Below are 26,288 nucleotides of genomic sequence, written 5' to 3' on the forward strand. Positions count from 1 at the left end.
GTTTCTTGTACTCTCTGTAAAGTTCTTAAGAGACATTGGACTAGAAATTGCATAGCGCCCTGTTTGGGGCACTAACATTTGCAGGAGTGCAAAAGTATCACTACCACTTCCCTTAGAGAGCTAAAGGGAGTGAGAAAGATGGTAGCGGCAGAGCGCTGCATAATGTTCCATGCAGCACTACCAGTTTTACAGGCTCTTTCCCTCCCTTAAAAGTGAAGGGCCAATGCTGCATTCATTGAAGCCAAAGGCTGTGTATGTTCGTCGACGGCACCTGCGATACGCGCATAGCAGCCCGAAACACTCAAGTGCAGGGCTCAAGCAATCGCGGGTTCCAAATAAATTAAAATACAACACACTGGGGACATAATGGCCCAGAAATTCCGGCCTCGCAGCTTCGTACGGAATGTACACGGACCTGGGAAGGCATCGCAAAAGCCGGTTTTCAGCGCACAATACACATGCGCTGAAAACCGGCTTTTCCAATCTATCAAGCTGGAGCTTGACAGATCCTCCGTATCTCCACATCCAAGACATTCGCAAGGGAAAGATAGCCGTATTTCCCCATATCTTGTCCAGCGAATGTCCTGAAAACTCTTGCGCCTGATAAAAGCAGATGCATAGCCTACTTTTACAGACATGAGAGTTTTAAAATACACAAAAACATAATAAAATTAAATTTAAAAAACACATTTTATTGTTAAAAATCCTCCCCACTACGGTAAGTTTATTTTAAACGATAATTTAAAAAATGTTTTAAAAATCGGGGAAATTTTTTTTTATATAATAGATAAATAACTAATTTAAATTAATAAAATTATGTGGTATATTTTTTCAATTTTTTGTATTAGTGTTTTGTGTTTTTGGTGGGGGGGAGGCGGGGGTGTTCTCAATCATAATAATAGGAACTCCAACTTACGGAGTTCCCATTATCATGAATGAATATATACTTTACCGGGATTGGCTGCCAAAGTCATGTGACTGCAGCTCCAGTTCTACAGACGTCCAGACATGCATGTGCTGCGACGCGCAGTCAGTGGAGGCCTCAGGACCAGGATCTCTTCTGGGCGCAGCAGGTTCAGGTAAGTTCACATTTTTTTTAAACTTTTTTTTTTACCTGATCGCTCCGTGGGAAGCAGCCGACCGGGGTTTATATTGTAATCTTTGGCCTAGCTGACCACCACTGCCTTTAATTCACATTTCCCAAGCGGCCAGCCGAGGTGACAACGCCTTTGCAGCTGTTGTTGAAGCCCGGTGATGCTGCAGGTGGCAGAAGCGAATTAGATCCGAGGCTATAGCGGGCGATGTGTCCTGATAACATCAAGTTCTCCGGGGCGCAAGAGATCAAGGCAGTAAGTTTTCCCGCGCACCACAAATCCGCTAGGGAAGTTCATGATTTTGCCACGTCCAGTCAGTAATCCCTTAGCACCCAGTTACCTTCTCCTGGAGGCACAAAGGAGGTAAATTTCTCCCCCAAAGAAGGTTTTATATAAATACAAGCAAGTACAGGTTCGACTTTCCAAATCCAAAGTTCCAAAAATCCAGAACGTTCCAAAATCCAAACATCGTGCTTATCTGTGGAGGGGTCGTCCGAAATCCGGAAATTCCGAAATACTGACATTTTTTTTAATATAAACGCTGCACATACTGTAGAAGCAGGCAAACGGTTTGACTCTATGCCATTGCGCAATACAAAATAGTCACCCGAAAACCATTTTTTTCAGTGATCATAGCTGCTCAATACTCACCAATAAACGGTGCATTAGAAAATACAGGTAAAGCGTTGTCGTCCAGAATCGGTTCCCAAATCCGGCCTTTGTTTTCAAACCGTGCAAATACGGAGCTGCAATAGCAATGCCCCATGACCCCAAACCATCTCATATTTGAAGATGGTTGCAAACTAGGAGGGTCAGTGGTATGAGAAGAGGCAGCTCAGAATTTACAGACCGCGTTGGATAAAATATACATCTCGGCAGATAATTGAAAGCTAAAATTTAACGCAGTAACGACAAATCTAAAGTGCTGCACATAAGAAGAAAAAGTAAGTGACATCTACATTCCATGTATGGTGTAAAAATAGTGAAGGATAAAACCGAAAGACATCCATGAATCTTACTCAATGCTCAGCATGTTCATCCAATGCAGAAAACCTACAGTCATTAAGCCGGACTATACTGCAAGAGATCGAAAATAAGTCAAAGTGAAATTGTATTACCTGTACAGGGTATCTCTTTAATTACAAGTATGTCCAACGGTAGTATAGGGTTTAAGACATTAGACATTTGTATGTCTCGGCTTCTCAGAAGCATCTCCATTAAGGTGTCAGTACACAGTGATAAATCGGAAAATACAGGCCCTGTACAACGTATACGGATTTAGGAGATCGAACCTGTATATCACGTGTAAAGACTCCCCCTGTGGGGTTAACGAACGCCTCATGACTCTTCGTATTATCCTATCCCGGAACCAATGCGTCACAGTCATTAGTGCATACGCCCCTACGCTCGATGCAACGGATGAGGCTAAAGAGCGTTTTTATTCCAATCTCAAGACATCCTTGTCCCGCGTCCCCACAGGTGACAAATTGATCCTCCTGGGTGATTTTAATGCCAGGGTCGGCAAAGATACAGCCCTCTAGGGAGGCGTGATTGGCAGAGAGGGGGTAGGGAAAGCCTACTCCTGACAAAATGTCTCGAACATGAACTCCTCATCATCAACACCCTGTTCCGCCAGAGGGACAAATACAAGGCATCGTGTCAACATCCTCGCTCCAAACACTGGCACCTGCTTGACTATGTCATCGTCCGAGCCAGGGATCGCAAGGATGTGCGCATCACCCGCGCCATGACGGGAGCTGATGACTGCTGGGCGGACCACCGCCTCATCCGATCCATCATCAACATTGCCCCAAAGCAGAGAGGACAGCAGAAGCAGTTCCGCAAAAAAGTTAATACCGGGGCACTTAGAGATCCAGCTAAGAGAGCCCTATACAGCACAGCGCCTCACAGCCAATCTGGCGTGCCTTAATGACCGAGATGCTGAATGCCCACAGCACTTGGTCTGCCCTCCAGGCCTCTATAACCAGTGCCTGTGAAGAGACGCTTGGTCACTCAACCAGAAAAACATCAGGACTGGTTTGATGAAAATGATCAGGAGATCGAAGATAATAATAGATCGCAAGCGCAAAGCATTTCTAAGCCTCAAGCAACAACTCAATTTGGGAGCTGCGAAACAACATTACAGATGGCTCAAGGCTCAGGTCCAACAAAAAACCTAGAACCTAAAGAAAAGGTGGTGGATGGAAAAAGCACAGGAGATACAACAACTGGCCGACAGCCACGATATGCGAGGATTCTTCACTGCAGTCAAGGCCACCTATGGTCCAAACTCCCAAGGCTCCACCTCCCTCCTGGCCAAGAACGGGGAAACACTCATCAAGGACACCGAGGCTGTCAGGGCCCGATGGAAGGAGCACTTTGAAGATCTCCTCAATCGAGACTCTGCCTTTGACTCGAGTGTTCTCGATTCAATCCCGCAGCATGCGACCCGCCACCAACTCAGTGAAACTCCAACGTTGCACGAGGTAGGCAAAGCCATTAAACAGCTGAAGATTAACAAGGCTACGGGTGCCGATGGAATCCCTGCTGAGGCGCTAAAATATGGCGGAGAGGCGCTGTTGGCGCGGATACATGACCTCATCTCGCTCATCAGAAGGGAGGAGAGCATGCTGGGAGATCTTAGAGTGAGAATGTCGATAGAAGGTTTGAGAATGTGTTAGTAAGGGATCATGGGAAAATGGCCAAGAGAAATTGTCCAGCTGCGATATTTGCCCTGTCGACACAAACAAAGGATTACTCAGAGTTGTGGTCAAACACGAGTTACGCGAAAAAGCAAAAGTCAGACATGAGTCAGACGAGGGGCTGCTATATCCAGCCATGAAATAGGGAAATGCTATGAAAATCGAAACAATAAACACATCCCTGGAGCCCGCCCTATGTCAAAGAATTGTTAGCCTGCAATTGGGTATGCTATGGGGGAAATCGACCAATGATTGTATAAACTGAGTGTCACTCAAATGTGTTCTGCTGTAACAATGTATAAGTGTTGAGCTTTTGTACTGTTACGGGACTTGTCAGGAGAAAGGTGGACAGGCTCGAATCGAGAGTGTTCCCTTTATCTTAACAGGTCCCGGCCGGAGAATCTACAGAATAAAGGTCTTATGTTGCTAAGACTAAAAGTGTTCGTGTGTCAATGAATTCGCTGAAACAGATTGAAGGGAAAAGAATCCAGTATCAACAAGAGATGCAGTGATCGTGACTATTTTTTAAAAAGGGGACAAGTCCGACTGCGGCAACTACAGAGGAATCTCCCTGCTATCAGCCACTAGGAAAGTTGTCGCTAGAGTTCTCCTCAATTGACTTCTCCCTGTGGCCGAGGAGTTTCTCCCGGAATCACAATGCAGATTTCGTCCCCTATGGAGCACAACAGACATGATCTTTGCAGCGCGACAGCTGCAGGAAAAATGCAGGGAGCAGCGCCAGCCCTTATACATGGTCTTTTTCGATCTTACAAAGGCCTTTGACACTGTCAACCCTGAGAGTCTATGGAGCATCCTCCTCCGTTTCGGATGCCCCCAAAATTTTGTCAACATCCTTCGCCTGCTTCACGATGACATGCAGGCCGTGATCCTTACCAACGAATCCATTACAGGCCCAATTCACGTCCGGACCGGGGTCAAACAGAGCTGCGTCATCACTCCAACCCTCTTCTCAATCTTCCTCGCTGCCAAGCTCCACCTCACAATCAACAAGCTCCCCGTTGAAGTGGAACTAAACTACAGAACCAGTGGGAAGCTGTTTAACCTACGTCGCCTCAAGGCTAGGTCCAAGATCACCCCAACCTCTGTCATTGAGCTGCAGTATGCGGACGACGCTAGAGTCTGCGCACATTCAGAGGCTGAACTCCAGGATATAGTCAATGTATTCACTGAGGCATATGAAAGAATGGGCCTTATGCTTAACATCCATAAGACAAAGGTCCTCCACCAGCCTGTCACCGCCGCACAGCACTGCCTCCAATCATCAAGATTCATGGCGCGGCCCTCGACAATGTGGACCATTTCCCATACCTCGGGAGCCTCTTATCAACAACGGCAGACATTCATGCGGAGATTCAACATCACCTCCAGTGTGCCAGTGCAGCCTTCGGCCATCTGAGGAAAAGTGTTTGAAGCTCAGGCCCTCAAATCTACCACCAAGCTCATGGTCTACAGGGCTGTAGTAAATCCCGCCCTCCTATATGGATCCGAGGCATGGACGATGTACAGAAGGCACCTCAAGTCACTGCAGATGTCTCCGCAAGATCCTGCAAATCCCCTGGGAGGACAGGCCAACATCAGTGTCCTCGACCAGGCTAACATCCCCAGTACTGAAGCACTGACCACACTCGATCAGCTTCGCTGGGCAGGCCACATAGTTCACATGCCAAATACGAGACTCCCTAAAGCAAATGCTTTATGCAGAGCTCCTTTGTGGTAAACGAGCCAAAGGAGGACAGCGGAAACTTTATAAGGACACCCTCAAAGCCTCCCCGGTAAAATGCGACATCACCACTGACACCTGGGAGACCCTGGCCGAAGACCACCCGAGGTGGAGAAAGTGCATCCGGGAGGGCGTTGAGCTATTCGAGTCTCAACGCAAAGAACGTGAAGAGGCCAAGCGCAGGCAGCGGAAGGAGCGTGCGGCAACCCAGCCCCACCAACCCCTTCCCTCGACGAATGTCTGTCCCACCTGTGACAGAGTCTGTGGCTCTCGTATTGGACTGTTCAGCCATCACAGAACTCACTTTGGGATTGGAAGCAAGTCTTCCTCGATTCTGAGGGACTGCCTATGAGACTCCAGCTCTGACACCTTCATCAAGTGCCCTCTTCGTGTGTAAGCATAAAAAGTAACTGTCAGCAGGATATTTAACTACAATAGCCATCACAGCCAACACTGACTCTATCCTCATCAGGCCTTCATATCTGCACATTGGCCAACAGGAGCTACTGGACACTGATTAGGGGAGGACCAGATAAGAATCATCGGCCTAGAAATTGGTCTCCTTAGCGCCTCCCGTTATTGCCTCCGGGGGGGCTACGCACTTACTGATCAGGCACGGCGATAAGATCAACTCCCGCGATATTCAGTGGGAAGTTTATGGTGGCAGTACAGCGTTGCGCCATGATCTCCTTCGTCCGGAAATCGTGACATTAGCCCCATGCGCATCACCCTGGATCTGAACTTATGTTCCGCTCCCTGCAGCATCGGCGTGCGAAAACACCGGCAGCTGCAGCAGGCGTTCATCGGGATGCCAGGCGCTTCGTGGGAATGCTTAAAGACAAGGTGGGCGAGGTAATCACTCCCAATCGATCAGCCCGGCACTCTGCTACACTGCATTGGGCTGATCGGGCGGATCGCGGCTGCCGTCGGGGACCAGCTACGCTTTTGCTTTGCAGAGCCTGCAGGAATGGTCCTTCCCTTTAAGTGAGGGAAAGGGCCGTCCAATAGAGCAGCATTGCACATGCCCATTATGCAGCGCTGCACACCTACCGCCCCACCTACTGCGCTCCAGGAAGGAATTGGAGCGCTTGATTTAGCACTCCACTTCCATCCAGCAGCGCAAACCCCAAATTTTTTCAAAGGTGAAAAGCATTAGCACCTGGCGCTAATTTTTTTCAACTTTTAGAAGTTAGCGCCCAAATGAGGCGCTCCCAAATTTCTCCCCCATAGAATCATAGAATGGGTACAGTGCAGGAGGCCATTTGGCCCGTCGACCCTGTGCAAGAGCACTTCAGCTTCTCCGGCCTTTCCGCACAGCCTGCAAATCTTTTTCCTTTAGGTACTTATCCAATTCCCTTTTGAAAGCCACAATTGAGTCTGCCTCCACCACTCTTTCATACAGTGAATTCCAGATCCTAACCACTCGCTGCGTAACAAAGATTTTCCTCATGTTGCCTTTGGTTCTTCTGCCAATCACCTTAAATCTGTGTCCTCTGGTTCTCGACCCTTCCGCCAATGGAACAGTTTCTCTCTGCCTACTCTGTTCAGACAGATCATGATTTTGAACACCTCTATCAAATCTCCTCTCAATCTTCTCTGCTGCAAGGAAAACAACCCCAGCTTCTGGTATGGCGAGAAAGCAGGAATGGGGTACTGAAGTTGCATGTCCAGCCATGAACTCATTGAATGGCGGTGCAGGCTCGAAGAGCCGAATGGCCTACTCCTGCACCTATTTTCTATGGTTCTATGTTTCTCCAGTATATCCAAGTATCTGAAGTTCCTCATCCCTAGAACCATTCCTGTAAATCTTTTCTGCACCCTCAAGATCTACACATCCTTCCTAAAATGCGGTGCCCAGAAATGGACACAATACTCCAGTTGAGGCCAAACCAGTGTTTTATAAAGGTTCATCATAATTTCCTTGCTTTTGTACTCTATGCCTGTTTACGAAGCCCAGGATCCCATATGCTTTTTTAACTACTTTCTCAACCTTCCCTGCCATCTTCAACAATTTGTGTCTCTCCGTTCCTGCACCCACTTTATAATTGTATCCTTTAGTTTATATTGCCTTATTGTCTCTCCTCGTTCTTCCTACCAAAATGTATCACCGCACTTTTCTGCATTAAATTTCATGTCACATGTCCGCACATTCCACCAGCCTGTCACTGTCTTCTTGCATTCTATCACTATCCTCCTCATTGTTCACGATACTTTCAAGTTTTGTCTCATCTGCAAATTTTGAAATTGTGCCCTATACATGCAAGTCTAAGTAATTTATATATAGTTATATATTAAAAAAAGCAGTGGTCCTAGTACCGACCCCTGGGGATCACTACTGTATACCTTCCTCCAGTCCAAAAAACAACTGTTCACCACAACTCTCCGTTTCCTGTCACTTACCCAATGTCGTATCCATGCTGCCACTGTCCCTTTTATTCCATGGGCTTCAACTTCGCTGGCATGCCTATTATGTGGCACTTTATCAAATGTCTTTTGGAAGTGCATATACACCACATCAACCTCATTGCCCTCATTAAACCTCTGTTACCTCATCAAAAATCTCAATCAAGTTAGTTAAACAAGATTTGCCTTTAACAAATCCGTGCTGGCTTTCCTTAATTAATCCAAACTAAGAGAGGATAGAGGATTGGCTAACTGACAGAAAACAGAGAGTCGGGATAAATGGGTCATTTTCATGTTGCCAACTGTAACTAGTGGGGCGCCACAGGAATCTGTGCTCGGGCCTCAATTATTTACAATCTATATTAATGACCTGAATGAAGGGACAGAGTGTAGCGTAGCCAAATTTGCTGATGATACAAAGATAGAGGAGTAAAATGTGGGAAAATATGAGGTTATTAACTTTGGTAGGAAAAATAAAAAAGCAAATTATTTAAATGGGGAGAGATTACAAAATGCTGAGGTACAGCAGGATCTGGAGCTCCTTATACATGAAACTTGCTGTGAAGTGCAAAAATTACAGAACTGCAATAGTGTGGGATTTCAACTACCCTAATATTAACTGGGAAAAAGGTAATGTGAATGGTTCAGAGGGTACGGAATTCCTAAAATGCATTCAGGAGAACTTCCTTTAGCCAGTATGTAACAAGGCCAACAAGGGAGGGGGCGGTTCTGGACTTGGTTTTGGGGAATGAAGAGGGGCAGGTGGAAAGGGTATCAGTGAGAGAGCAATTTGGTGCTATTGATAATAATTCAGTAAGATTTAGGATAATTATGAAAAAGGACAACGGTGGACCAGGACTAAAAATTCTCATTAGAATAAAGCCAATTTTGCTGAGCTGAGATAGGATTTGTCCAAAGTGGAATGGAAACGGCTACTTGATTGTAAATCAGTGTCAGAGCAGTGGGAGGCATTGAAGGAGGAGACCCTGAGGGTATAGAGCAAGTATGTTCCCTTAAAAAAGGGTGTGGCTATCATATCTAGAGCCCCCACGATGTCAAGGGACATACAGGGTAAGATAAAGAAAAAAGGGGAAGCTTATGACAGGTAGCGAGAACTCAATACTGCAGAAATGTGAGAAGAGTATAAAAAGTGCAGGGGTGCAATTAAAAAAAGATATCAGGAAAGCAGAGAGAGCATGAAAGAATGTTGGCAAGTAAAATCAGGGAAAACCCAAAGATGTTTTATAAATACATTAAGAGTATGTAGTGTGCAAAATTAAAGCACATGGTATTGGGGGTAATGTACTGACGTGGATAGAGAACTGGTTGGCAGACAGGAAGCAGAGAGTCGGGATAAACGGGTCCTTTTCAGAATGGCAGGCAGTGACTAGTGGAGTGCCGCAGGGCTCAGTGCTGGGACCCCAGCTCTTTACAATATACATTAATGATTTAGATGAGGGAATGGAGTGTAATATCTCCAAGTTTGCAGATGACATTAAGCTGGATGGCGGTGTGAGCTGTGAGGACAACACTAAGAGGCTGCAAGGTGACTTGGACAGATTAGGTGAGTGGGCAAATGCATGGCAGATGCAGTATAATATGGATAAATGTGAGGTTATCCACTTTGGTGGAAAAAACGTGAAGACAGAATATGTGAATGGCGGCAAATTAGGAAAAGGGGAGGTGCAACGAGACCTGGGTGTCATGGTACATCAGTCATTGAAAGTTGGCATGCAGGTACAACAGGCGGTGAAGGCGACAAGTGTATGTTGGCCTTCATAGCTAGGGGATCTGAGTAAAGGAGCAGGAGGTCTTACTGCAGTTGTACAGGGCCTTGGTGAGGCCTCGCCTGGAATATTGTGTTCAGTTTTGGTCTCCTAATCTGAATCTGAGGAAGGACGTTCTTGCTATTGAGGGAGTGCAGCGAAGGTTCACCAGACTGATTCCCGGGATGGCAGGACTGACATATGAGGAGAGACAGGATCGAATGGGCCTGTATTCACTGGAGTTTAGAAAGATGAGAGGGGATCTCATAGAAACATATAAAATTCTGACGGGACTGGACAGGTTAAATGCAGGAAGAATGTTCCCAATGTTGGGGGAGCCCAGAACCGGGGACACAGTCTAAGGATAAGGGGTAACCAATTTAGGACTGAGATGAGGAGAAACTTCTTCACTCAGAGTTGTTAACCTGTGGAATTCCCTACCGCAGAGAGTTGTTGATGCCAGTTCATTGGATATATTCAAGAAGGAGTTAGATATGGCTCTTACGGCTAAAGGGATCAAGGGGTATGGAGAGAAAGCAGGAAAGGGGTACTGAGGTGAATGATCAGCCATGATCTTACTGAATGGTAATGCAGGCTCGAAGGGCCGAATGGCCTACTCCTGCACCTATTTTTTATGTTTATATGTAAGAGGATAACTGGAGAAAGAGTGGGGCCTATTAGAGACCATAAAGGAAATGTGTGTGTGGAGGCAGAAGACATGGGTATGAGTCTTACAAAAGAGAGGGGCGATGCGGACTTTGCAATGAGGGAGGAGGAGTGTGAAATATTAGACAAGATAAACATAGTAAGAGAGGAAGTATTAAGGGGCTTAGCAGCTTTGAAAGTGGATCAATCTCCAGGCCCAGATGAAATTTGCCTGGTTGTAATTTACCAAAATTCCCTGGAATCTGAGGATGTCCCAGCAAATTGGAAAACTGCAAATGTAACACCCCTATTTAAAAAAGGAGGCAGACAAAAAGCAGGAAACTATAGACCAGTTACCCAACATCTATGGTTGGGAAAATGTTGGGAGTCCATTATTAAAGTAGTAGTAGCAGGACATTTGGAAAAGCATAATTTGGTCAGGCAGAGTCAGCATGGATTTATGAAGGGGAAGTCATGTTTGATAAATCTGCTGGAATTCTTTGAGGATGTAACGAACAGGGTGGATAAAGGGGAACCAGTGGTTGTGGTGAATTTGGACTTCCAGAAGGCATTTGACAAGGTGCCACATGAAAGGTTACTGCACAAGATAAAAGTTTACAGGGTTGGGGGTAATATATCAGCATGAATAGAGGATTGGCTAACGAACAGAAAAGAGAGAGTCGGGATAAATGGTTCATTCTCGGGTTGGCAATCAGTAACTAGTGGGGTGCTGCAGGGATCAGATGTAGGACCTCAACTATTTACAATCTATATTAACGACTTGGAAGAAGGGACCAAGTGTAACGTAGCCAAGTTTGCTGACGATACAAAGATGGGAGGAAAAACAATGTGTGAAGAGGACACAAAAAAATCTGCAAAAGGACATAGACAGGCTAAGTAAGTGGGCAAAAATTTGGCAGATGGAGTATAATGTTGGAAAGTGTGAGGTCATGCACTTTGGCAGAAAAAAACGATCAAAGAACAAGTTATTATTTAAATGGAGAAAGATTGCAAAGTGCTGCAATACAGCGGGAGCTGGGGGTACTTGAACATGAAACACAAAAGGATAGTATGCAGGTACAGCAAGTGATCAGGAAGGCCAATGGAATCTTGGCCTTTATTGCAAAAGGGATGGAGTATAAAAGCAGGAAAGTCTTGCTACAGTTATACAGGGTATTGGTGAGGCCAGACCTGGAATACTGCGTGCAGTTTTGGTTTCCATATTTACGAAAGGATGTACATGCTTTGGAGGCAGTTCAGAGAAGGTTCACTAGGTTGATTCCGGAGATGAGGAGGTTGACCTATGAGGAAAGGTTGAGTAGGTTGGGCCTCTACTCATTGGAATTCAGAAGATTGAGAGGTGATCTTATCGAAACGTATCAGATTAAGAGCAGGCTTGACAAGGTGGATGGAGTGAGAATGTTTCCACTGATAGGGGAGATTAGAACTAGGGGGCATAATCTTTGAATAAGGGGTTGCCCATTTAAAACTGAGGTGAGGAGAAATTTCTTTTCTCAGAGGATTATAAACCTGTGGAATTTGCTGCCTCAGAGAGCTGTGGAAGCTGGGACATTGAATAAATGTAAGACAGAGATAGATAATTTCTTAACCGAGAAGGGAATAAGAGGTTATGGGGAGCGGGCAGGGAAGTGGACCCGAGTCTATGATCGGATCAGCCAAGATCGTATAATATGACGGAGCAGACACGAGGGGCCATATGGCCTACTCCTGCTCCTATTTCTTATGTTCTTCTCTTAACAGCATCCTAGCCTGTTAAGAGAAGTAAGAGAAGAAATAGCAGAGTCTCTGGCCATCACTTTCTAATCCTCTCTGGCTACAGGTGTGGTGCCAGAAAACTGGAGGACTGCTAATGTTGTACTGTTGTTTAAAAATGGAGAAAGGGATAGACCGAGTAATTATGGGCCAGCCAGCCTAACCTCGGCGGTGGGAAAATTACTGGAAAAAATCCTGAAGGACACGATAAATCTTCATTTGGAAAGACATGGATTAATCAAGGACAGTCAGCATGGATTTTGTTAAGGTACGGTCGTGTTTGACGAACTTGATTGAATTTTTCGAGGAGGTAACCAGGAGGGTCGATGAGGGCAGTATGTATGATGTAGTGCATATGGATTTTAGCAAAGCTTTAGATAAGGTCCCACATGGCAGACTGGTTGCAAAGGTAATAGCACATGGGATCCAGGGCAAAGTGGCAAGTTGGATCAAAATTGGCTCAGAGGCAAGAAGCAAAGAGTAATGTTTGATGGGTGTTGTTGTGACTGGAAGGCTGCATCCAGTGGGGTTCCACAGGACTCAGTACTTTTCGTGGTACAGGAAGAACATCCCAAACCCGAAATTCCGAAAACTGGAAAAAGATTTTTAAAGAAAAGCGCATAGCAGATGGAGTCGTCCGCCATGCGATCGGTCCGAGCCTTGCCGAATGACCTTCGACCCCGGCCACGTGTGACCCGGCCCACGTGCTTCCCTCGACTCGACCCAACTCATGCGCTGTTTTAATGTCCGACCCAGCACCCGGAAAAATATGAAAACCGGCACAGCCTTGGCCCCGAGGTTGCTGGATTCGGGACGTCAGATTTTCTTCTCCGAAATCTGGAATAATACGAAATTCAGCCCCGAGGTTGCCAGATTTGGGGCATCGGATTTTCTTCTCCGAAATCCGGAATAATACGAAAATCGGCCCTGAGGTTGCCGAATTCGGAACGTCGGATTATCTTCTCCGAAATCCACAAAAATACGTAAACCGGCATGGCCTCGGCCCCGAGTTTGCCGGATTCAGGACCTTCGATTTTCTTCTCCCAAGTCCGGAAAAACCCAAAAACTGGCATTACCTTGGTCCCGAGTTTGCTGGATTCAGGACTTTGTACCTGTATATATCAATGTCTTGGACTTGAATGTTGAGGGTATGATTAAGAAGTGTGCAGTTCTGGTCACCGCATTACAGGAAAGATGTGATTACACTGGAAAGGGTGCAGAAAAGATTTACAAGAATGTTTCCTGGTGTGAAGAATTTTGGCTATGAGGAAAGATTGGCGATGCTGTGTCTATTTTTTTTGGAACAGATGAGGCTGAGGGGGAGACCTGATTGAGATTTATAAAATTATAAAGGCCTGGATACAGTGGATAGGAAGGACCTGTTTCCCTATGCAGAGGGGTCAACAACCAGGGGGCATAGATTTAAAGTAATTGGGGGGAGGTTTAGAGGAGATACGAGGGAAAATTTCCTCACCCAGAGGGTGGTGCGGGTCTGGAACTCTACCTGAAAGGGTGGTAGAGGCAGAAACCCTCACCACATTTAAAAATACTTGGATGTGCACTTGGTCTTGGTCGGCCGGCCGGCACGGACACGATGGGCTGAAATGGCCTCCTTCCATACTGTAAATTTCTATGATTCTATGACTTTATGAAACACAAAATGTTAGCATGCATGTAGAGCAAGTAATTAGGAAGGCAAATAGAATATTGGCCTTTATTGCAAGGGGGATGGAGTATAAAAGTAGGGAAGTCCGGCTACAACTGTACAGGGTGTTGGTGATGCCACACCTGGAGTACTGCGATCAGTTTTGGTCTCCGTATTTAAGGAGGGATATAATTGCATTGGAGGCAGCTCAGAGAAAGTTCACGAGGTTGATTCCTGAGATGAAGGGGTTGTCTTATGAAGAAGGGTTGAGCAGGTTGGGCCTATACTCATTGGAGTTTAGAAGACAGAGAGGATCTTATTGAAACATATAAGGGAATGAGGGGGCTTGACAGGGTAGTGCAGAGAGGATGTTTCCCCTCGTGGGGAATCTAGAACTCGGGACATAATTTCAAAGTACGGGGTCGCCCATTTAAAATGGAAATGGAGGAATTTCTTCTCTCAGAAGGCCGTGAATCTTTGGAATTCTCTTCCCCAGAGAGCTGTGGAGGCTGGGTCATTGAATATATTTAAGTTGGAGATAGACAGATTTTTCAATGATAAGGGAGTGGGCAGGGAAGTCGAGTTGAGGCCAAGATCAGATCAGCCATGATCTTATTAAATGGCGAGCAGGCTCAAGGGGCCAAATGGTTTACTCCTGCTCCTACTTATGTTCTTATCTTCTTCCTTGGTAAAGACAGCTGCAAAGTACTCATTTAATACTCAGCCAAGCCCTCTGCCTCCATGCGTAGGTCTCCATTTTTTCAGAATCGGCCCCAACCCTTCTTACTACCCGTTTACTATATATATGCCAAAAGAGGACTTTTGGATTCCCATGTTAGCATCCCAATCTATTCTCATGAAGTGCCAGCTGTAGCTCAGTGGGTAGCACTCCACCTCTGAGTCAGAAGGTTGTGGGTTGTAGTCCCACTCCAGAGACTTGAGCATATAAAGCCAGGCTGACACTCCAGTGCAGTGCTGAGGGAGTGCTGCACTTTTGGAGGTGCCATCTTTCGGATGAGACGTTAAACCGAGGCCCCATCTGCTCTCTCAGGTGGATGTGAAAAGATCCCTTGGCACTATTTTAAAGAAGGGAGTTATCCCCGGTGTCCTTGGCCAATATTTATCCCTCAATCAACAAACAAAACACAGATTATTTGGCCATTATCACATTGCTGTTTGTGGGAGTTTGCTGTGCGCAAGTTGACTGCCACATTTCCTATATTACAAGTGATTACACTCCAAATGTATTTAATTGGCTGTAAAGCACTTTGAGACGTCCACTAGTTCTGAAAGGCGCTATATAAATGCAAGTCTTTCTTCTTTACTCTCTCTTTGCCCCTCTTATTTCCTTTTTCACTTCCCCTTTGAACTTTTTATATTCAGCCTGGATCTCACTTGTATTCTCAACCTGACATTTGCTTTTTCTGCTTCACCTTGTTCTCTATCTCTTTCGTCATCCAGGGAGCTCTGGCTTTGATTATCCTACCTTTCCATTGCAGGAATGTACCTCAACTGTACCCGAACCATCTCCTCTTTAAAGGCAACCCATTTTCAATTACAATTTTGCCTGCCAATCTTTGATTCCAATTTACCCGGCGAGATCCATTCTCAACCCACTGAAATTGGCTTTCCTCCACTTAAGTATTTTTACTCTGGAATGGAATGTATTATTCCCTAGTCTAAACCTTATGATACAGTGACCCACCTCATTCCCCAGAACCAGATCCAGCAAAGCTTCCTTTCTCGTTGGGTCGGAAACGTACCGATCAAGAATGTTCTCCTGAACACACTTCAGAAATTCTTCCTCCTCTCTGCCCTTTACACTATTACTATTCCAGTCCATATTAGGATAGTTGAAGTCCCCCATTATCACTACTCTTATTCTTCCCACTATAGAATACATCGAGTAGTGGAATGGCACCTCTATTGTTTCTCAATTCTAACCAAATAGATTCTCACCCCACCTCCTTTCTTTCCTTCTCTACCTTTCCTGAACACCTTATATCTAGGAATATTTAGTATCCAATCCGACCCTTTTTTGAGCCAGGTCTCTGTTATCGCCACATCATATTCCCATGTAGCTATTTGTGCCTGCAGCTCCCCAACCTTATCTACCACACTTTGTGCATTCACACACATGCACTGTAAACCTATCTTAGACCTTCTTGTGTTGTCCCTTCTGACCCCACCTAATACTGTACCATTTCTTACTCTTGTGCGATCTGTCTCTCCCAAACCTTCGTGCACCTTGTTTCTCCTTTCTAATGCTACATCCCCCTGCCAAATTAGTTTAAACCCTCCCCAACAGCACTAGCAAACCTCCCCGCAAGGACATTGGTGCCAGCTCTGTTAAGGTGCAACCCATACGACCTCTACAGGTCCCACCTCTCCCAATGTCCCAGGAATCTAAAGCCCTCCCTCCTGCACCATCTCTCCATCCACACATTCATCTGCTCTACCCTCCCTATTTCTATAAGGTGGTTAAAAAGGCATACAGAATGCTTTCCTTTATTAGCTGAGGCATAAAATATAAGATCAGGGAGGTTATGTTTGAACTGTATAAAACACGAGTTAGACCACAGATAAGAGTACTGTGTACTGTTCTGGTCACATTATAGGAAAGATACGATTGCACTAGAGAGGGTTCAGAGGAGATTTACAAAGATGTTGCCAGGACTGGAGAATTTTAGCTCAGAGGAAAGATTGGATAGGCGAAGGTTGTTTTCTTTGGAACAGAGGAGGCTGAGGGGAGACTTAAATGAGGTGTATAAATTACGCGTGGACAGGAAGGACTTATTTTTCTTATAAAGGCCAATAACCAGGGGGCATGGATTTAATCTAATTGGTAGACGAATTAGAGGAGAGATGAGAATTTTTTTCACCCAGAGGGTGGTGGGGGTCTGAAAGCTCTGCCTGAAAGGGTGGTAGAGGCAGAAGGCCTCATCAGTTTAAAAAGTACTTGGATATGCACTTGAAGTGCTGTAACCTACAGGGCTACGGATCAAGAGCTGGAAGTGGGATTAAGCTGGATAGCTCTTTTTCGGGCAGCACAGATCGATGGGCCGAATGGCCACCTTCTGTGCCATGATGAATGGCAGATTTTTCCCTCATTAACTCAGGAGCATTAAAGCAAATTCGAATTAATAGAATGGGAATCAAACCTGGGACATTCTTATTTGTATTACTTAAACTTCACACACCAAAACATTTTATTCTAACCTTGTACAGATTTTATTGGTCACAAAAGGATGTCAATGCATTGGGAGAGATATTGGTAAAGTGATGAGGATGACTGGGAATCAAAGCTTTTTTTAACCTTTGGTGTCAGATAGATATTATACTGAACATTAAACCTTATGCCAGGATACAAAGCAGAACTATGATTTGATATATTATACATGGTCTGCGATGGGAAGCTAGCTTAAGAGGCTGTATGGCCTTTTTCAATTATCTGACCATGTTTTCCTACATTACATATCTATATTCTCCCATCCCTTGTAACATATCCACAGTATAAACAAAAGTCACTTACCGTAATAACTTCAGTTCCTGTGCTGCCTTCAAGATGATTTCATGTTCTCGTTCAGACAATGCTACTATATTTTGTCCACCAGGTTGTTGGTCTCCCATAGGTTTTTCAGAGAAAGGCAGCGGTGGCTCTTCAGATAGAATGGGCGTATGAACAAGACCAGTCTGTGGTGGCATCTCACGCAAATTGTCAAATGGTAACCGCCTGTCGTCTGCATCCAAATACCTTCTTTCATCTATCCGTTCTCTCTGCCAGCCATGTCTCTCTGGAGGATAATCTCGCTCATCTCTCCTCCAGTCTGGCCTTTCTGGATAGTCCCGCCCCCACAGCTCCCGCTCTTGGTCATGATGATAGCCCCGTTCAGGTTCATCCCTCCATGGCTCTTCCCTCCATCTATCTGGTCGTGGACGTAAAAGAGAAAAGTCTCTTCCATGACCATGAAGCTCCCATTCTTCTCGTTGTCTGTGGAAGTGTTCTCTATCACGTTCATTGTCTCTGTTAAGACCATGTTCATGTGATCTTCCACTCCTGTCAAATGCTCGGTCAAAAACCTCAACTGGAAGTGGAGCTCGGATGTCCCTTCTGTCTAAAACGTCATGAGGCAGAGGTGGCCGACGAAGAAGCGACCGTTCCTCTCTCCTAAATGGATCTCTCTCATCCCAAAAGTCTGGGCCAGTGTCCGTCCAATTTCCCCTTTCCCAGGACAGGGCTCTCTCTCTTTCATAAGCTGGATCTCCTCTAGGTCCAGAGAAATGATCATCGATAGGTCTCCCTTCCTCCTGATGCCAATGTCCCTGCATTTCCATCCTGTGATGCAGCAGTGGCCTTATCTCTGGACCATCTATATTACTGTCAATGTCACTCTTGCGCATGGAGGGGTAATCCTTGCCAACATGTTGCCTATGGTCTGGGCCTTTCTCTCGGTCATTATTCGGACGCAATGGCGTAGATTCAAACCTTTTGCCTGCTTCTACAGTTTTTGGCTCAGATTTCTCAGATATAGCCTTTGTGGTAGCTGATGAATTGGACGGAAGTATTTTACCTAGACTTTGTACAACTGGGGCATTTTGGTCCTGAGCGACAGTTACAGAAGGAGTTGCTGCCTCAGAACTGTCCATTTTCTTCTGAATTTCATGTGATTTAGCTAAATCTTCATTTTTTTTCAACAAATCTTTATTGGTAGATGAATCCGAACTTTTATGACTTGTAGCAGCCACGGTTACGTGGTCTGTTTTTTTCCCATCTATTTGTTGCACTGAAGCCTGTGGTACTGTGTTTTGTTTTACATCTTTATCTACAGCTGGAGTCTTTAGGTTCTTTTCTCCGACAGGTTTTATTTGCTCCTTAACTTGTTCTAAAGGTGGCTGAGAAGATTGGGGTCCTTTCAAACCTTGTCCAGTTTGACCAGCTGTAACTTGAGGACCTTTGGGTCTTGGACTGGGTACACAAGGTCCACTAGGACAAAGCCCACGAGGCCCACTGAATCGTGGTCCCTTTGGTCCATCAAATCGTGAACCAGGCCCTTGAAATCTTCCACCATGACCTTCAAATCGTGGCCCAAGAAGCTGCCTCTCGAATCGCTGCCCGGGAGCCTGGCCCTCAAAGCGTTGCCCTGTACCCGGACTCTCAAAGGGATCGCCATGACCTTGGCCACGACTGTCAAAGGGCAGCCCATGACTATCAGAATGCTGGCCCGGACCTTGGCTCTCAAAGCGATTACCAAGACCCTGCTTCTCAAAGCGATTACTTGGACCCTGACCGTCAAAGCGATTCCCCAGATCCTGTCCCTCGAAGCGATTCCCCAACCCCTGTCCCTCGAAGCGATTCCCCAACCCCTGTCCCTCGAAACGATTCCCCAGACCCTGTCCTTCAAAGCGATTACCCAAATCCTGGCCATCGAAGCGACTGCCTCCTGGGACCTCAAAGCGACTATCCCCTGGGCCGTCAAGCCGAACGCCCCCGGGGCCGTCAAGCCGAACGCCCCCGGGGCCGTCAAGCCGAACGCCCCCGGGGCCGTCAAGCCGAACACCTCCTGGGCCGTCAAAGCGACTGCCCCCGGGGCCGTCAAGCCGAATGCCCCCGGGGCCGTCAAAGCGACTGCCCCCGGGGCCGTCAAGCCGAATGCCCTCTGGACCGTCAAGCCGAATGCCCCCATGGCTTTCAAGCCGACTGCCCCCATGGCTTTCAAGCCGACTGCCCCCTGGGCGGTCAAGCCGAGTACCCCCTGGACGGTCAAGCCGAGTACCCCCTGGGCCGTCAAGCCGAATACCCCCTGGGCCGTCAAAGCGACCACCCCCTGGGCCGTCAAAGCGACCACCCCCTGGGCCGTCAAGCCGAATACCCCCTGAGCCGTCAAAGCGTCCACCCCCTGGGCCGTCAAAGCGATTACCCCCTGGGCCGTCAAAGCGATTACCCCCCGGGCCGTCAAAGCGATTACCCCCTGGGCCGCCAAAACGATTACCCCCCGGGCCGTCAAAGCGATTACCTCCTGGGCCGTCAAAGCGATTACCACCTGGCCGGTCAAAATGACTACCTCCTAGGCTGTCAAAGCCACTACTAACTGGGCCATCAAAACGACCGACTCCTGGACCATCAAAGTGACTACCCCCTGGACCATCAAAGCGACTACCCCCTGGGCCATCAAAGCGACTACCCCCTGGGCCATCAAAGCGACTACCCCCTGGGCCATCAAAGCGACTACCCCCTGGGCCATCAAAGCGACTACCCCCTGGGCCATCAAAGCGACTACCCACTGGACCATCAAAGCGACTACCCCCTGGGCCATCAAAGCGACTACCCCCTGGGCCATCAAGACGACTACCCCCTGGGCCATCAAAGCGACTACCCCCTGGGCCATCAAAGCGACTACCCCCTGGGCCATCAAAGCGACTACCCCCTGGGCCATCAAAGCGACTACCCACTGGGCCATCAAAGCGACTACCCCCTGGGCCATCAAAGCGACTACCCCCTGGGCCATCAAAGCGGCTACCCCCTGGGCCATCAAAGCGACTACCCCCTGGGCCATCAAAGCGACTACCCCCTGGGCCATCAAAGCGACTACCCCCTGGGCCATCAAAGCGACTACCCCCTGGGCCATCAAAGCGACTACCCCCTGGGCCATCAAAGTGACTACCCCCTGGGCCATCAAAGCGACTACCCCCTGGGCCATCAAAGCGACTACCCCCTGGGTCATCAAACAGATTAACCCCTGGGCTGTCAAAGTGACTACCCCCTGGGCCATCAAAGCGATTAACTCCCGGACCCTGATTCTCAAAGCGATTAGCAGGGCCTTGGATCTCAAAGCGATTACCCAGACCCTGCTTCTCAGAGCGGTTACCAGGAGTCTGGTCCTCAATGCGATTACCAAGAACTTGGTCCTCAATGCGATTCACCGGACCCTGCATCTCAAGGCGATTACCGGGGCCCTGCTTCTCAAAGCGATTACCGGGACCCTGCTTCTCAAGGCGATTTTCGGGAACCTGCTTCTCAAGGCGATTACCGGGAACCTGCTTCTCAAGGCGATTACCGGGATCCTGCTTCTCAAGGCGATTACCGGGACCCTGCTTCTCAAGGATACCGGGACCCTGCTTCTCAAGGAGATTACCGGGACCCTGCTTCTCAAGGAGATTACCGGGACCCTGCTTCTCAAGGAGATTACCGGGACCCTGCTTCTCAAGGAGATTACCGGGACCCTGCTTCTCAAGGCGATTTTCGGGAACCTGCTTCTCAAGGCGATTACCGGGAACCTGCTTCTCAAGGCGATTACCGGGATCCTGCTTCTCAAGGCGATTACCGGGACCCTGCTTCTCAAGGATACCGGGACCCTGCTTCTCAAGGAGATTACCGGGACCCTGCTTCTCAAGGAGATTACCGGGACCCTGCTTCTCAAGGAGATTACCGGGACCCTGCTTCTCAAGGAGATTACCGGGACCCTGCTTCTCAAGGAGATTACCGGGACACTGCTTCTCAAGGAGATTACCGGGACCCTGCTTCTCAAGGAGATTACCGGGACCCTGCTTCTCAAGGAGATTACCGGGAACCTGCTTCTCAAGGATACCGGGACCCTGCTTCTCAAGGAGATTACCGGGACCCTGCTTCTCAAGATGATTATTGGGTCCTTGCTTCTCAAGGAGATTACCGGGACCCTGCTTCTCAAGGAGATTACCGGGACCCTGCTTCTCAAGGAGATTACCGGGAACCTGCTTCTCAAGGAGATTACCGGGAACCTGCTTCTCAAGGAGATTACCGGGACCCTGCTTCTCAAGGAGATTACCGGGACCCTGCTTCTCAAGGAGATTACCGGGACCCCGCTTCTCAAGGAGATTACCGGGACCCTGTTTCTCAAGGCGATTACTGGGACCCTGCTTCTCAAAGCGATTAGCCTGTTTCTCAAAGCGATTACTGGGACCCTGCTTCTCAAAGCGATTAACCTGTTTCTCAATGCGATCATCAGGACCTTGCTTCTCAATGCGATCACCAGAACCTTGCTTCTCAAGGTGTTTACCAGGAACCTGCTCAAGATCAGCCTGCTTCTCAAGGCATTTGTCGGGACCCTGCTCCTCGAGGCGATTACCCTGCTTCTCAATGCATTTTCTGGGACCCTGCTCTTCGAGACGATTACCCTGCTTCTCAAGGCGATTAACAGGACCCTGCTCCTCAAGTTGATTAATCTGCTTCTCAAGACGATTAACGGGACCCTGCTCCTCGAGACGATTACCCTGCTTCTCAGGGCGATTAACGGGACCCTGCTCCTCAAAGCGATTGCCGGGACCCTTAGTCACAAGACGATTACCGGGACCCTGACCCTCAAAGCGATTACCGGGACCCTGACCCTCAAAGCGATTACCGGGACCCTGACCCTCAAAGCGATTACCGGGACCCTGCTTCTCAAAGCGATTACCGGGACCCTGCTTCTCAAAGCGATTACCGGGACCCTGGCCCTCAAAGCGATTACCGGGACTCTGGCCCTCAAAGCGATTACCGGGACCCTGGCCCTCAAAGCGATTACCGATACCCTGCTTCTCAAAACGATTACCGGGACCCTGCTTCTCAAAGCGATTACCGGGACCCTGGCCCTCAAGGCGATTACCGGGACCCTGGCCCTCAAGGCGATTACCGGGACCCTGGCCCTCAAGGCGATTACCGGGACCCTGGCCCTCAAGGCGATTACCGGGACCCTGGCCCTCAAGGCGATTACCGGGACCCTGGCCCTCAAGGCGATTACCGGGACCATGGCCCTCAAGGCGATTACCGGGACCATGGCCCTCAAGGCGATTACCGGGACCCTGACCCTCAAGGCGATTACCGGGACCCTGACCCTCAAAGCGATTACCGGGACCCTGACCCTCAAAGCGATTACCGGGACCCTGACCCTCAAAGCGATTACCGGGACCCTGACCCTCAAAGCGATTACCGGGACCCTGACCCTCAAAGCGATTACCGGGACCCTGACCCTCAAAGCGATTACCGGGACCCTGACCCTCAAAGCGATTACCGGGACCCTGACCCTCAAAGCGATTGCCGGAACCCTGACCCTCAAAGCGATTACCGGGACCCTGACCCTCAAAGCGATTACCTGGACCCTGACCCTCAAAGCGATTACCGGGACCCTGACCCTCAAAGCGATTACCGGGACCCTGACCCTCAAAGCGATTACCGGGACCCTGACCCTCAAAGCGATTACCGGGACCCTGACCCTCAAAGCGATTACCGGGACCCTGTCCCTCAAAGCGATTACCGGGACCCTGACCCTCAAAGCGATTACCGGGACCCTGACCCTCAAAGCGATTACCGGGACCCTGACCCTCAAAGCGATTACTGGGACCCTGCTCCTCAAAGCGATTACCCGGACCCTTTGTCTCAAAGCGATTTCCAGGATCCTGCTTCTCAACTCGATTACCCGGAGCCTGACTCAATGCCTCATTTTCACGGAGATGACCAGGAGTTTTAGCCTCAACTTTCTGGCCCATAGCCGAATCTTCAACATGATGAGCTACAACTTCAACTTCAACATGCTGACCGGCAGCCTCATTGTCAGGGTATTGGCCCGCAGCCTGTCCTTCAAATTTTGCTTCTGGTCCTTCAAATTGATGACCTTGAAATCTAGAAACTCTAGAATCAAAACGTGAACGAGAATCTTCTCTTGGTCCTGGTCCATCAAATCTGTGCATTCCTCTCCCACGGGGTCCAGCAAACCTATGAAACAAAAATAAATACTTTATCAAAAGGACTAAAACTCACTTGCATTTAATAATCTCCTGGCAGATTCTATGAAATCCGTTTCTCTTTCGATGAAAAAAACTCCAAATTCCTCTCATTAAAAAGTTTCACATATTATACGGAATTAATCCAAGAAGGCACAGAATTCCTCAATTGCATTTTGGAGATTTTTTTTAACCAATACGTCGCAAGCATAACATGAGGGGGCATTTCTGGATTTAGTGTTAGGGAACGAAGCTGGGCAGGTGGAAGGAGTATCAGTGGGTGAGCATTTTCATGGTTTTGATCATAATTTAGTTAGTTTTTGCATAGTTATGGATAAGGACAAAGAAAAAAACAGGTGTAAAGGTTCTAAATTAGAGGATGGCCATTTTTAGAAGGCGGATAAGTGATCTATCAAAAGTGGACTGGAAACAGTCACTTGCAGGTAAATCCGTGCCATAGCAGCGGGAGGCATTCAAGAGGGAGATACATGGAGTTCAGGGTAAACATGCTCCCACAAAGAAAAAGGGTAGAACTGCCAAATTTAGATCCCCCTGGATGACAAGGTGAGTACAGGGTAAGATAAAGCAAAAAAGGGAAGCCTATATCAGATATCGTGAGCTCAATACTGCAGAAAGCCTAGAAGAATATAGAAAGTGCACGGGTGAAATTAAGAAATTAGAAAAGCAAAAAGAGGGCATGAAAAAATACTGGCAAGTAGAATCAAAGAAAACACAAAGACGTTTTACAATTACATAAAGAGCAAGAGGATAACTAAGGGAAGAGTCGGGCCTATTAGGGACCAAAATGGTGATCTACGTGTGGAGCGGAGGATGTGGGTAAGGTAATAAATGAATACATTGCGGCTGGCTTCACAAAAGAGGGGAACGATGCCGAAGTTGAAGTTCAGAAGGAAGATAGTGAAATATTGGACAGGATAAACATAGTAAGAGAGAAAGTATTAAGGGGTTTAGCATCCATGAAAGTAGATAAATTGCCAGGACCAGATTAAATATATTCAAGGCTATTAAAAGGGTGGAAATTGCAGAGACTCTGACCATCATTTTCCAATCCTCCCTGGCTACAGGAGTGGTGCCAGAGGATTGGAGACTGTTAACGTTGTACCATTGTTCAAAAAGGGAGGAAGGGATAAACTGAGCAATTACAGGCCAGTTCGCTTAACCTCGGTGGTGAGCAAATTACTGGAATCAATTCTGAGGGACAGTATAAATCTTCATTTAGAAAGGCACAGATTAATCAAGGACAGTCAGCATGGATTTCTTAAGGGAAGGTTGTGTCTGACTAACTTGATTGAACTCTTTTGAGGAGGTAACAAGGGTTGGGTGAGGGCAGTGCATTTGATAGTTTACATGGATTGCAGCAAGGCTTTTGACAAGGTTCCAAATGGTAGGCTGATCAAAAATGTAAATGCCCAAGGGAGAGTGCTAAATTGGATCCAAAATTGGCCCAGTGGCAGAAAGCAAAGGGCAATGGTTGAAGGGAGTTTTTGTGACTGGAAGGCTGTTTCCAGTGGGGGTCCATAGGGCTCAGTACTTGGTCCCTTACTTTTTGAAGTATATGTAGAAAGGACCTATTTCCCTTAGCAGGGGGACATAGATTTAAAGTAGTTGGTAGAAGGATTAGAGGGGAGATGAGGAAACATTTCTTCACACAGAGGGTGGTGGGAGTCTGGAACTCACTGCCTGAAAGGGTGGTAAAGGCAGAAACCGTCATCACATTTAAAAAGTACTTGGATGTGCACTTAAAGAGCCGTAACCTGCAATACAGAGGGACCTGGGGGTCCTTATGCACGAAACACAAAAGGTTAGCATGCAGGTACAGCAAGTAATCAGGAAGACAAATGGAATGTTAGCCTTTATTACAAGGGGAATGGAGTAAAAAAAAGCAGGGAGTCTTACTACAACAGTACAGGGTATTGGTGAGGCCACATCTAGAGTACTGCTTATAAGGAGGGATATATTTGCATTGGAGGCAATTCAGAGAAGGTTCACTCCGGAGGTTGATTCCGGAGATGAAGGGGTTGACTTATGAAGAAAGGTTGAGCAGGTTGGGCCTCTACTCACTGGAGTTTAGAAGAATAAGGGGGGATCTTATTGAAACATACAAGGTACTGAAGGGGCTCGACAAGGTAGATGCACAGAGGATGTTTCCACTTGTGAGAGAATCTAGAACTCGGGGGAAATGTTTATGAATATGGGGTCGACCATTTAGAACCGAGATGAGGAGGAATTTCTGCACTTAGAGGGTCGTAAATCTGTGGAATTCTCTACCCCAGAGAGCTGTGGAGGCTGGGTCATTGAATATATTTAAGGTGGAACGGAACAGATTTTTGAGCGATAAGGGAATGAAGGGTTATGGGGAGTGGGGAGGGAAGTAGAGCTAAGCCCAACATCAGATAAGCCATGATATTGAATGGCGGAGCAGGCTCGAGGGGCCAAATGGTTTACTCCTGCTCCTATTTCTTATGTTCTTCTGTTCTTAGGGCTACAGAGTTTCAAAAGAACTTGCTTCAGTTTTGATACTTTGACCCTACTGCAGAAACCGTAGGAGTATAGAAAGTGCAGGAGTAAAATTGAAAAAGAAATTAGGAAAGCAAAGCGCATGAAAAAAGTTTGGCAAGTAAAATCAAGGAAAACCCAAAGATGTTTTAAAAATACATTAAGAGCAAGAGGAAAACTAAAGAAAGACTAGGGCCTATTAGCGAGCAGAAAGGTAATGTTTGTGTGGAGGTGGAAGACGTGGGTATGGTTCTTAATGAATAATTTGCG

General features: G+C 47.3%; 1 protein-coding gene across 2 annotated transcripts in view; it reads right to left on the bottom strand.

Annotated features, from left to right (window-relative positions):
* ylpm1 (YLP motif containing 1) overlaps positions 1 to 26,288 on the bottom strand; it is a 153,884-nt gene that overhangs the window by 74,725 nt on the left and 52,871 nt on the right. For both annotated transcript variants that reach the window (XM_070879577.1, XM_070879576.1), the window contains one exon: positions 17,302 to 23,493. In XM_070879577.1, coding sequence (XP_070735678.1) covers positions 17,302 to 23,493 — 6,192 coding nt within the window. The remainder of the gene's footprint in view (positions 1 to 17,301; positions 23,494 to 26,288) is intronic.

This window comes from Pristiophorus japonicus, chromosome 4 (assembly GCF_044704955.1).
Source record: "Pristiophorus japonicus isolate sPriJap1 chromosome 4, sPriJap1.hap1, whole genome shotgun sequence".
NCBI classification, from domain to species: Eukaryota; Metazoa; Chordata; class Chondrichthyes; family Pristiophoridae; genus Pristiophorus; species Pristiophorus japonicus.